Source organism: Myotis nattereri (genome assembly GCF_964212035.1).
Source record: "Myotis nattereri genome assembly, chromosome: 20".
In the NCBI taxonomy this organism is placed as follows: domain Eukaryota; kingdom Metazoa; phylum Chordata; class Mammalia; order Chiroptera; family Vespertilionidae; genus Myotis; species Myotis nattereri.
In genome coordinates, this window is record NC_138096.1 from 6,535,770 (window position 1) to 6,549,902 (window position 14,133).

Genomic DNA, 14,133 nt, shown 5'->3' on the forward strand with positions numbered 1-14,133 from the left:
CATCATTGATGTTTCTCTCTCTCTCTCCCTCTCCCTTCCTCTCTGAAATGAATAAAAATGTATTTTTAAAAAGATGTAATTCTGTAGAGTCAATTTTCCTGAAAAGAACACAAAATAGTACAGCAATCAAAATTCTCCTATAAATATGAAGTTCTATAAATTCTTTTAAATTACACTTAACAATCCACTGAAGTTTGAGGAGAAGATATCACAGATAATTGCCTTTTTCCTGGAATTAGAGCTGTAGCTGATCCATAACAATGACATTTACCTTTTATTGTTTGCCAAATAGTTTACGTTTTTTAAACTTTAGTTTTAACCACAACGAAAAAAGGAAAATTTGAATCATTTCTTTTTTGTTCTTCCCTCTCAGTACCTGCTAAGCAATAATATGGAAAGGGGGTAAAGAACATATTACTTCACGGCAAAATGTTATATTAATTAATTTTATAAAATAAGAAGGGCATTGTCTCTTGACATTGATGGTTAAAATACAAGATGACTAAAGCTTGTATTCTGAAATGTATTGCAGGCCGTGCAAAGCATTCCACGAGGCACTGCACACTCTAAAACCTGCTCATTTATAACATAAAAAAGCCTCTAAAAGAAGTGCTGCTAATAAAACAGGCCTTCGCTCAATCCGGCTGCCAAACTCACTTACTTTGGCAAGCGAGCTTGGAACATTTAAAATTTTACAAACATTATCCTGTTTTAAAAAGTTAATTTGGACTACTTTAAGGAAAGTAAAAATAAACCCTGGTTGCAGTGAAATCAAGGTTTAATCTGACCAGACTTCTAAAATTAACTATCTAATCAGATTATATAATTAGGAGAAGGTATAGGGGCCCTGAGCCTCGGGGCTGGAGAGGCCCACTGGTTCCCAACAGCCCCCTTTCCTCTCTGGAGGCAGATCTGCGACCTCCACTTGCTCTTTCCTGGAGGCTGATGGGGCGAATGTGCGATTGATAAATAAGAATGAAAAGCCATACTTAGCTACATCAGGATTCAGGAATGGCTTGGTTTCCAAAACAATGTTAACAGAATCAGCACCGGCAGTAAAGAACAACACCAATGAAAAAGAGAAGAAAATGAACGGAACAAAGAGGAGAAGGGAATGACTATTCGGTTCTAGGCACTGTGCCATGTGCAAAACGGCCACAGTTCTCCATCTTTGCAGAGAGACGCTAACGCTCAGGGCTGAAATAACCACCCAAGGCCACAAAGCTAGCAAACGGCAGAACCAGGATTCCAACGCACCTGCCATAGTCCTAGACAGGTTACAACGAATATCAATAAACAAAGACCAATGACTTTTTAGCTACTAGCAACCTTTCAGGGCTGAGAGAGGAAAGGAGGGGGAAATGAACTTATAAAGCTGGCTCTCTTTTTGTATTAATAGAAGAACCAGCTATGCCCCTGACAAAGCCCTGATATTTACCTTTGCTGCTCCAGGGAACAAAGCCGCTACTCAGTCAATATTTGCTGATCAAGGAAGGCAAGCTACCTGTGGATGGCTCACGCACAATCCAAGTGTCTTACCCTGTCCACATCCCTGCCACGTCTTTGAAGATGGGGACCATGGGCTCAGTTTTTAACCTGTCCCCCGCACTTAACACTTAGCAAGTTCTCATGAAATACTTGCTAAATAAGTGAGGAACTAACCTTGAATGTCGCCACTCATGGCTCCAACATCTTAGAAAAGCCATAGGGTTGAGTCTGGTGATGTGGGCAAATCGGAGACTCTGGGGTCTGTGTCCAGGCCCAGGTTCACGCTACAATGCTGCTGAAGTGTTCAAAGTGATTGTGGGTTCCAATTCCCTAGCTAACTGCAATGACACAGTCACCAGGGCGCAGGAGAGGGGGAGGCTGGCTCACCGAAGGCCAGGGGTAGCAAAGGAAGGCACTTCGGAAAATGATGCTCAACGTTATAACTACCCCTGGACCTTATGGTACAGCACATACAAAAACACAAGGCTTCCAGTGGTAGGTTCTATCTCTTTTAACACAAGACAAGAATCCTTACTTCTAAAGAGTTCCCTCCACAGAAAGTAACTAGTGTCCTAAGGGGAAACAAAAAGAAAACCTCTGAAAAGAGTCAGAAATTGGAAAATTAATAAAGAGCCAAAGGAGAAAGAAAATATAGGTTACAAAAAATGACACAGTCACAATATATGGGGGGGGGGATGATGTTTATCTAACCTTTAAGGGGCTGAGCTAATGCTGGGGGGTGCTGGGCCCCTCTGTGCCAAGCCTTCTTAACTCTGCATAGCTGTAACTCCTCCAGGGTGCCACGGGGAACACTCAAACTGACCATCTGTCTACGAAACCACCTTCAGGGAAATAAAAAGGCATTTGGCAGGTGCCCAAAACCATCACAGGTTGCCTGCCATGGTCATGCGTCTGTGGCATTGCCAAGTATCATTTACGAAGTCCTCTGGTACCACTGAGCTCATTTCTCTGCGACACCAAATTAAAAGGTAAGTGTAGTTTGGATTAGAAATTTTGTATGCTATTTTTGGATGCAGAACTCCTTAGTAATTGTCATAAACCATTGCCCCTTTCCATTTAATACGGCAATAAGAAGATCCCCAATGAATACTTTGCTTCAACCAGCACACATGGAACGTGACTGGCTCCTGCGAGACATTTTCCAGATCTCGCAGGACAAAGCGCAGGCCAGAAGCCTGGAGGCTCGGAGACAGCCCGACTGTTCAGGATGGAACACCTATCGTCGCTCGGGACCAGCCAGATGACCCTTGACCCGCCACCCATTCTCCTTACTTTCCTTCAGCCTGGCTTTATTCTTGCATACCTTCCCCCACTCCCAGGCTCTGCCTCCTCCAGTCCTTTCTCACGTCCTGGTCGCCCTTCGAGGGTCACTCGAGTTCTCTCTTCTCCATCAGACTGTCCCTGACCTCACTCCACAGGGATCCTTCCCACCTCTGAACTCCTAGGGTCTCTATTGTTTCCGGTGCAAAAAAACCTTCCTTTTATACGTATGTTTTTTGTAACTCTCCAGGTGATTCTCATGACCAACTGGATGTAGGACCTGTAAATCCCTCCAGCCTGAAATGATTTCTAAACCCTGGTTCAAGTCACATCATCTCTCACCTGAATTACTGCAACAAGCCTCCTCCTGGTCCTCCTCTCTCCAGGGGTCCTGACCCAGCCCAGCCTGCTCTCTACAATGCAGACAGACCAGGGGCCTCTCTCACATGCAAATCTGACAGGACTTCTTTTTGCTTAAAAATCTGTAATGTCACAGCCATTAAGATGGCTGTAATTTTTTTTAAAAAACCACACAAAAGAACAAGTGTGAGCAAGGATGTGCACTACTGGTGGGAATGGAAAACGCCACAGCAGCTGTGGAAACGGTTTGCTGGCTCCCCAAAAAATGAAACAGAATGACCATAGGGTCCGGTCATTGTGTTTCTGGGTGTAGACCCGAAAGAAGTGAAAGCAGGAACGCAAACAGATATTTGTTTACCCAGGTTCACAGCTGTGTGAGTCACCACAGCCAAAGGGTGAGGCAGCCCAACTGTCCACGGGCAGATGACTGGATAAACGCACTGTGGCCTATCCAGGCCTACAAATGGGGTATTATTCAGCCTTAGAAGGGGAGGGAATTCTGCCATACTACTCTAAGGCTTGCATGAACATGAATGAACCTTGCTAAGTGAAATCAGCCATTCACAAAAGGACACAAGTACGCTATGATTCCAATTCTCTGAGGTCCCTAGAGCAGCCAAATTCCTGGTGGCAGACAGGAGAATGGTGGTTGGCAGGAGCTGGGGGTGAGGCTAACGGGGAGTGATTGGACTTAATGGGTATGGAGTTACAGTTTGGGAAGACAAGGAATCTTCTGGAGATGGACGGTGGTGACGACTGCATGGCCATCTGGATGTACTTAATGCTACTGAACTGCACACTTAAAGATGGTGAAATGATCACTTTTGTTATATATTTTTCCACAATAAAAACACACACACAGAAACCATGCACACACACATAATACCTCCCACTGGCACAGGATCTAGTCTAGTGATCTCCTGAACGTGACTGACAGTGCCTGTAGGACTTGGTCCCAGCGTCCCTCTCCTCTCCAACCACACGCCCTTCCTCCAGGGCCCAGCCAGGCTGAGCCATGCTGGAGCAGGCGCACACTGCTCCATAAATCTTTTTTGTTGTTGTTAATTTACTGGTTTTGAGAGCGATCTGTTGTTCCACTTATTTATGCACTCTTGGCTGTATGTGCCCTGACCGTACAATATAATCAGTCGCATTATGAAAGCTGACGGCTAGCCGAACGTTGGGACCACTCACCTGATGTTGGCTACGTGCTGTGGCACAGGCTGGTGCTGAAAATGGTCGGGCCAGGGGTGATGCAGGCAGAAGGATGGAGAGGGCTGGAGGCAGCACGCGGTCTGGTAAACAGGGGCATGGTGTGGACACAGCGGTGCCGAGTACTCTGAGTGGGGCTGCAGGCAACACGAGGCCAAAGCAGACGGGGACGCCGAGCCGGCCTCGGGGTGGCACTCCTGGTGACTGCTATGGCTAGTCAATGGGTGATGGTATGCGCAAGGGTGGCAGCACGGCGGCAACAGCTGCGTCGTTCTTTGGTTGTCTAAAGGCAGGAAGGATGATTTGACTGTGCCATTCACTTGCAGGCATCCGTTTGGACTCACTTTTGCTCTTGGTGCTTCTTTGGGTGGGAGCTGCTGGGCTGCAAGGTCTCCGTCCGAGGGGGACGGGGGGCCCGGGGGGGCTGCGCTGGCTGCGAGGCTGCCATTGCTCAGAACCACACAATCGCTGTTTCCATTGCTCATAGCCATGCTCCAATCTCTTGACCCTAAGGAAGACAATGACATAAAACCACCCAGTTATCACGAGGCAGGCGAATCTGTGGAAAGTCAGGAAAGATACTTAAAAACAGCTCTTTGAAAACAAGGGTTCTGGCTCTGATTGGTCTACTTGACCTTACATGAAAGCCAACAAGAGGAAAAGAATGGTTTGGCTCGCTAGCCCTTCTGGAACAGCACTCTTCTATGCAGACAAGACAGCTTCAGGAGCGCCCCCTCTCCAGCCTCCCCCACCTCTGCGGACCACAGGTGCCCCGACCAACCACCTCTTTCCCGTCTGCGGACACGGTGTTTCCACCCCCCGTGAAAACTACTCAACATGGGCACTTCCGAGCAGAACATGCCCGAACAATGCAAGAGTTTCCACCTGCATCCTCATGCCCAGAGATACCCATTATGCTAGGAGACAAATTTAGCATTACTGATTTATTTACCTTTTAGATAAAACTCCTCAAACACACACAGACAGACACAGACACACACACACACACACATACATACATTCCATTACATAAGTATCAGAGCTAAGAGAGATGGAATTTAATCAACTGTTTTAATAAAAAGACAAAGCATTTATAAATATCAAAACATACATTAAATCAAGGAGCTGTTGCCTCTCTTATCACTTTGTAAGGGGTCTGCCAATCCCACTGTCTTTATGATGGCTACTGAGAGGGCTTTTGCATTGTTGCAGTAAATACCGTTGCTCTCTCTTTCACTGAGTCACTCCTGGGTATACATATATACTATAAAATATAGTTTTATATGTTTTATAAAATATTCAGATAGCATACCCAACACCAAGCAATGGCAGTGAAATGTATTCTCTTATCCAGCTAGGAGGAAGGCAGGTAGGGAGTGGAAGAGCCCCAACTGACCCAGGAGGCACCAACTCTAATCCTCCACCACTTCTCAGCGTGCTGTCTCAGCAAGATCTGCTCACTTAAGCTTCTGTTTACTGAAGGGCAGATCCTCCCTTTTGTTGTTAACAAAAGGAAAACGCTGTGTGCAAATGCTCTGAAAACAACAGAATATAAAGGCCATCTAAAAAAGCACTTTAAAAAAAAAGTTAATCGAAATGTAAGATGCTTATTTGTTCGCTTAAGTGAAAGGCAGTCTAGATAATGTAAGAAGCCAACGCTGGATGAGATAAATGCAGTCATTTCCCAGAAGTAGAAGCTCTCACTCTACAAATACTGAGGGCACATTCGTTTTCTCGCCTCCACCCATGACTCACACTCCGGAGCCATCCCTCCTGACCTCGGCCACGCTATGCCAGCTGATGGGATCTACTGGGCTGAATGGGAAAATCAATGACTCCCTTTCCCCTTTCCATCAGGAGGACGGAAGGAAGGCTTTTCTGGTTTGATGGTTTGGTTCTACCTTCCCAGGTTGGTTAACATCTCAGAGTCTATTTTTTTTTTAAATGTTTAATTCAATCAATCCTATTAACTCTAATCACAGCTGTTGGGTGAGTTGTGCTAGTAAAAGTATCCTATATAATAAAAGCCTAATATGCTAAGTGTCTGGTGGTCCAGTCGTCTGTTGGACCAATCAAAGCATAATATGCTAATGACATGCTAAGGCCACTCAACCGCTCGCTATTACCACCAGTGGGCAGACGCTCTGACCAGAAGGTTAGCTTGCTGCTGGTGTCCAGCCAATCGGGACTGAGTGAGACAGGCCAGACACGCCCTGGAGCCCTCCCGTGTCCCCCCCTGGCCCTGACTGTACACCAGTGGGGTCTCGCCTGAGCCCCCTCACAATCCGGGACCCCTCGGGGGATGTTGGAGAGCTGGTTTCGGCCCGATCTCGCAGGCCAGGCCGAGGGACCCCACTGGTGCATGGATTCGTGCACTGGCCTCTAGTCTAACAATAAAATCCTCAGTTTTCAAGTGAGACTGGGTTTAACACAGAGGCCATCAATCTTTCTCCAACACCCTCCCAAGAGCCCTAACATCCCCTCTAAGCTCCTGTCAATTCCATGTTTCCCTATCTTCTAACCAAATCTGCTTTTCCTCAGGAAAAAGTAATTTTTTGCCAGGCCAGCGTGGCTCAGTGGTTGAGCACTGACCTATGAACCAGGAGGTCATGGTTCAATTCCCAGTCAGAGCCCATGCCCAAGTTATGGGCTCGATGCCCAGTGTAGGGTGTGCAGGTGGCAGCCGATCAATGATTCTCCTTCATCATTGATGTTTCTACCCCCCTCCCTTCATCTCTGAAATTAATACAAATATTTTTTAAATAATTATAATAGTTTTTCTTTTTCTTTGTAACCAGAATTACAACTATCATTCCCTCTTTTTTTAAAAAATTACAAATGCATCATTTTGTAGTTACACAAGAGTTAAACAGATTTTTGCAGCCAGCCAAGGGACTCAATCACCATTTATAACATTTTCCCCCCAATGTGGTAAAATGCAGTTCGAATGCCAAATCACTGACTTACAAATGAATTTCTGGAACAAAACCTGTTTCGTAACTTGGAGACCTCTTGCAATGAATTAGGAGCTAGTGGATAGTAAAGAATAATTTGAACTCTGGCTTGTAGTTGAAGTAAGTCACATGAGCTTCCTATGATTGTGTCTTTAATCATAAAATGAGAAAAATCATATTGACTTTATAAGTTATGAATTAGAAGTAAGAAAATAATAAAAAGCAAAACCAGAAGAAAGATTGTCCTAAGAGATGTCTATGGATCAAGTTCAGTAGATGCACTTGTGTAGGATTTGGGGGCCAGGAGAACAGCAAAGCTTCCAACTGAACTCAAGAGCTGACCCATGGCCAAAAGAGCTTCTCTCTTTAGAACCGAGACAAATGAGAAAAAGATTTGATTTGAGCCTAAGATAGAACAGAAAAGGGGATGAGAGAGAGGGCAAGTCAACACCATAAAAAAGGAGCTACTGTGAATGTAATGAATGCTCTGTGATTAGAAATGCAATGATCATGGATTCATGGTGGGAATTTAAACTCAGTTTTAGATCAAATATAAATGAACAATTTTAAAAGACAGCTATGTTGAAATCACCCGTTTTCCCCGGGGCCATAATACACAGGGCTGCCAGAAAACAGCTCTTCTGGAGGTGTGATGGGGCCCATGGCCAGAGACTTTAGTGAGTTTCCTGTTCATGCGCTTAATATGCCAACGGCAATACAGTCACAGCCACTAATCGCATCTCCCCGTTTCACCTCTTCTACTAGCATTTTAATGTTCTGGGTGCTTCCACCGTGTGGGGGCTACAAGGCCTTTGGCCAAGAACCATCTTTTGATTGTATTTTAAGATTTAAGTGTTTTGCCTTTGAGCCTCAGTTCTTCAAATGTATGAATCAGGCTAGTAATCAATGTCCATGTCATAGGATCATTATGAGAATACAAAAATGTTTTGAAAACTATAAAGGGCAATGTCTTTATAATGGAAGAATTATCATTATTGCTTCATTGAGTGAGAATATAAAAAAAATACAAAATGCTGCTCCCTAGTCTGAAAGCCAGAGCTGTGTTTTAAGATGGCAGCCGAGACATCTGTATCTTGGAAGAAACAGCCTGGCCGGGTCTGCGTTTGAAAGTTGAGAGCCTGGGTCAAGTTACTCACACTCTTAGGGTCTCTAAGTCTTGCTCATTCTTAGAGTTAAATTTGTTTGAAATGCAAATTGGTTCAACCCTCTAAGAGAGCAATTAATCAAAATTTAAAATACCCTCATCTCTGACCAACGATTCTACTAGGCATTTATCCTTTGGACAAATTTGAACAATGTGTAAAGATGATGTATGGATAAAGTTATTGACTGCACCACTGTTTGTACCAGTGAAAACAGGAAACGAACTAAATCAATACGAGAATTAAACTCTGCCATGTCCATATGTTGGGTGCGCTGTACAACGGGAACACAAATGAGTTGGCTCAGGGTTACCACTGTGGAAAGAAGTCCAAAGCCGATCTTCATGTGTAAATAAGCCCTAGCTGCAGAACAGCCTACATGGTATGAATCCAGGTTGTTCAAAATGTGAGGGAGACACAAATACATGGTTAGAACACACAGATAATTCCTAGAAGGACTTAAGAAAATGCTACCATTATTTCGCGACAGAAGGTTGGACTGGGCCATTTGGGAAGGTGGAGAAGTTTCACATTTTACTTTCCATACCACTTGCAACTTTTACTACAAATGTATCTTCTATATAGGATTTTAACAAAACAACGCATAAAGTTTCTAGCACAGTGACTAATAATGAACAAAAGGTAATTAATATCAACATGCAAAAGCAAACTTATTTTACCTTAAAGGATAACCAGATACCTATTCACTGGATGCATCTAAAAATGTTTATCTGCTGCTATATATGTGCTCATTTACAATGACACCCTACACAATATATCAAATGGAGAAAGCAGGGAATGAAAATGGAGCTAGGGAATAAGAACAGATGAATACAAACTATTCAGAAAAATAAATATTCAAACATATATGTAAATATATGTTCCAAAAATATATCTTATCTTACAGCTTCCAAATTTTCGGAAACATAATTATTACTTGTTGGACTAAAACTATCGAAGCCAAGAGCACTCTGACTAGTTCCATAGGCATTAAGCAGACACGACAGAGGAGACACACGCCACATTTCAGTCATGCTAGAATGTAGAGAGAAAAGTCATCAGAGTTCACGTGAGGAGAAGGGTCGAGCGATTCTATCCTACTCTGGTCTGGGACTCAGGAAACTCAGCACCCATAAGGCATAAGGAAATCACCTTGCTTCGAAGACAAGTTGTATCTCACTGAAAATGCTACCATATAATCCTAATAGGATCTGTTTGAATTATGGACATTTTATTTGTCAACATATTACATGCCAAGACGCGCTAATGATGCCCTATTTACCCAAAGGATGCAAACTGTTGAGGTGGTTCAACATCTAAAAAGAGTGTTATGAAAAGCGCATGGTAACTACTTGGAACTGGAAGTCAGAACTGCTGGCATGGCCAGCAAACTGTCAAGTTGGAATATAAATGTATTGTTGAAGAGGATACACAGACCTGCCCCAATTACCACGGGAACCACTTAGCAAAGCCATCACCATCCTTCACAAACAGCTCCTCCGGCCTGCAGGCACATCACCTTCACCCCACAACAGCCACACCAGCACCACGCTTTGGTATTTCCAAACACTTTCCCACGCATGAGCTCTCTTGAGTTGCTCCTCCTAATAGTCCTCAGAAGAGCAGGTGTGGCAGGCATTGCCACTCCATTTTACAAAAGAAAACCTGAGGCACAGTCGGCCTTAAGTGGTCCCCTCAAAGCCCGATGGCCAAGGTTTGGAGGGCTTTCGGCTAAACTACATTCATAAGCTCAGGTGATGTGTTCCAGGTAACCCTTTGCTTCATGAGGTTCCATAACGCCAAACTTAACCAGAAATGGCAAGACTGGGTCACCAACAAGGCCCCACGGTGTAGCCAATCATCTTTTTCAGGAGAGTGATGCTCCTATAGCATAGTTTCACTAGATAAAATACACAACACAGCCCGGCCGGTGTGGCTCAGTGGTAGAGCATCAACCCATGAACTAGGCGGTCACGGTTCGATTCCCGGTCAGGGCACATGCCCGGGTTGTGGGCTCGATCCCCAATAGGGGGCACACAGGAGGCAACCAAGCGATGATTCTCTCTCATCATTGATGTTTCTATCTCTCCCTCTTCCTTCCTCTCTGAAATCAGTAAAAATATATTTTAAAAAATACACAACACTAGCCCAGTGCTTCTCGGGCATTAAGGACCACTTGGGGGTGATGCTACCGTGCAGATTCTGATAGAGCCCCCGTGGAGTGGGGCAGCAAGCTGCCAACAGCATGGCCACCTGCTGGTCCCGGATCGCATTTTGTGCAGCAAGGCCCGGCCACAAACTAGGCGGGGCGCCTACAAGAGAATGAGGCCGAAGCTATGACAAAAGGACGCACAATTAAAGCAGATGGATAGAACAAGTAGGGACAGGACAACACTCAACGGAGAAAGAGAGGCCCATTTTTTCTGATTAAAACAGAGAAAAGCAACAAATTTTAACAACAGTGGTTCTAACTGACAACCAAGTTTAATTCTGGCTTATTTTCTGACCCCAACTGTTGTGTGCATAGAAAAACAACCAGTGAAATCTTTAACCTCTTCAGAGCAACACATACATGGACTAAAGCACCTGCCCAGGTAACTGGGTGAGCTTGGCTTTTCCTCTCCAGCGGTCCTCCATATCAATAGATGGGTGTAGAGAGACCGCTGGGGTCTTTCCACACTGGGGATAAAGGAGTCTGGGGGTACCATACCCATTACTTACCAATCCTGTTTTAATATAAAACAGCTCCTCTTAAAACCGCTTGATGCTTAGCCCCAAATGATGGTCTCATTTCTGATCACTGGTACTAAACTGACTTATTCATACTTTGTGCTGTGGCCAGAGAAGAAATAGCTTCTCTAAAAGCACCAGAGAAACTGACAAAGAACTGGGTTTTAGGCATCTGCTGCCGTGGGCTATTCAAGACGGGCAGGATAAGGGCATCAACTAGGTTTGTCTCCCAGAATATTTTTTCCCTCAAAGGACTATTAAAAATGTGTGTGTGTGTTTTAACAACTCACTGTGTGAAATACTTTCTTTGCAACACCTCCATGAAGATATTATTAAACCATTACAGAGGAAACTGAGGGTCAAAAATATTAAAGTATAACCCCTCCAAATCACATGATTAAAATTCAATCTCAGACGAGTATGTCTCGAAAAGCAAGGCTTTTCCACTACCTCAGGATGCTCCTAGGGCAGTGCCAAGTTCAGCTAGCTTTTATAGGCCCACTAGAGGCTACTGATATAAAGTTCGGTCTGAAGGTCCACATGAAAAATATTTCCCAAGATAGTTTTAAAAGGCACAATCCTGCACTTAAGAAACATATTTCAGTGAATTAAGTATCATGTTATGAAGACCTGAAAAGCAAGGTCATGGACTGGCCTTGATGGTCATGCAGCATTTTAAAAAATATATTTTTATTGATTTTAGAGAGAGAGGAAGGGAGAGGGGTAGACAGACAGAAACACCGATCAACTGACTCCTGCACACCCCCTACTGAGGATCGAGCCCACAACCCAGGCCATGTGCCCTGACCAGGAATCAAACCAGCAACCTCTTGGTTCATGGGTCAATGTTCAGCCCATGAGCAACACCGGCCAGGCGGTCATGCAGCATTTAGACTATTTCAAAGTAATGTCCTTGTGACCTGACAGCAAATCTGAATCTTTAATAAAGCATCGGCACTTTTAAGGAACTATAAAGAGTGGTCTTAAATAAGGAAATATAATCTCCACCCCTGCTGAGACAAATTAAATTTTCTTATATTTCTTCGAGTTCATGAACTTTCTTTTCTACCATTAAACTCTCCTTCAGTAAGAACGCTTCTAAATATCTTCACTTAATCACCTATAAACATTTTATATGTTGCAAAGAACTATACAAAAATAAAGATAGTTATTATCATTATTAATGCATATCTTAAATATACATTTCATAAGAACTGTATACCCTAAGAAATGTATACCCTAAATATACATTTCATAAGAACTTTCTAGATATTAGTTTGCTTTCCATCACACCATGAAAAAGCAAAAAATCCAAAAGTAAAGATTACTATTCTTTCACAATGAAAATGTACTACTTTCCTAGTAAATTATATTATTAAGAAGGTAGATAAAACTTATGATAACTAATACCAATGTTGAAAATGGAAACCTACCTAACACTTTTATATAACCTCTTTTAATATGATATATATATATATATATATATATATATATATATATATATATCGATTTCAGAGAGGAAGGGAGAGGAAGAGAGAGAAAAATCAGTGATGGGAGAGAATCATTGATTGGCTGCTTCCTGCACGCCCTAGATCAGTGATGGCGAACCTATGACACGCGCGTCAGAGGTGACACGCAAACTCTTTTTTTTGGTTGATTTTTCTTTGTTAAATGGCATTTGAACATATAAAATAAATATCAAAAATATAAGTCTTTGTTTTACTATGGTTGCAAAGATCAAAAAATTTCTATATGTGACACGGCACCAGAGTTAAGTTAGGGTTTTTCAAAATGCTGACACGCTGAGCTCAAAAGGTTCGCCATCACTGCCCTAGATTGAGCCCGTAACCCCGGGCATGTGCCCCTGCCCAGAATCGAACCTGGGACCCTTTGGTCTGCAGGCTGACACTCTATCCACTGAGCCAAACCAGCTAGGGCCATATGAGATATATATTGATAAAGGCACCGATAAACTGTAAATGTTATACGTTTCATTATTACAAAAAAAGTTCATAATATTTACAAAGAGCTTTATGATACAGGGAAACAATTAAAATTGCCAGGCAAAGTCCTCTACCCTTCATATTTGCAACAACAAAAATCAAATGACCTTAGGAAGATATCACAGTGTATGCGCCATGGCACATCTGAAGACCCTGAATTTAGGAAGCATGTCATTGCTGGATATGAGTTAGGCTGTCAAGGCAGAGCCATTATACCTGCAGGGTGAGCAATAGGAATGTCAGGGCTGTGGAAACACGAATCTTATTTCTCTCATTTATTTTATGTCCAATGTGCCTTTGGTAACAGATTGATGTGGGAAGAGAAATGTGGGTATAAAATAAAGTTTATCTTTTACAATCTGGGGTAAATGATAGTCAACAACATCCTCTTTTTAGCATAAAGCTATCTTCCTACATATATATTTCAAGAGAGAGATATTTCCGAAGTTCATCCATAAAACTTATCAGTCCACAGAATCTTCACCACTTCTTCCCACACTTACAAGTGCTATATTCATAAGCATCAATGCTCTTGATCGAGAGAGAGAGGTTTCTTATATCTTTTGAGTTCCTATTTCAGATGAATTTAAATTCCCCTTAAAATATTCTATTCCAGGCCTAGCCAGTTTGGCTCAGTGGATAGAGCGTCAGACTGCGGACCAAAGGGTCCCGGGTTTGAGTCCGACAAGGGCATGTACCTAGGTTGCAGGCTCCTCCCCGGCCCGGGCCCTGGTCAGGGCTCGTACAGGAGGCAACTAATCAATGTGTTTTTCTCACATCGATATTTCTCTCTGTCTCTCCCTCTCTCTTCCACTCTCCCTAAAATACCAACGGAAAAATATCCTCGGATGAGGATTTTAAAAAAACTTGTATTTCACTAGTTTTATTAAGTTGCACTAATTTCTATTGAATCTTAAGTCTGGAGACTTATGTTCATTTGTA

The 14,133-nt window shown here is 43.2% G+C and overlaps 1 protein-coding gene across 1 annotated transcript in view; it reads right to left on the reverse strand.

Moving 5' to 3' along the window:
* Positions 1 to 14,133, reverse strand: part of DISP1 (dispatched RND transporter family member 1) — a 118,425-nt gene that overhangs the window by 37,564 nt on the left and 66,728 nt on the right. The window contains exon 4 of the mRNA XM_081114370.1: positions 4,324 to 4,849. Within this exon, the coding sequence (XP_080970496.1) occupies positions 4,324 to 4,849 (526 nt within the window). The remainder of the gene's footprint in view (positions 1 to 4,323; positions 4,850 to 14,133) is intronic.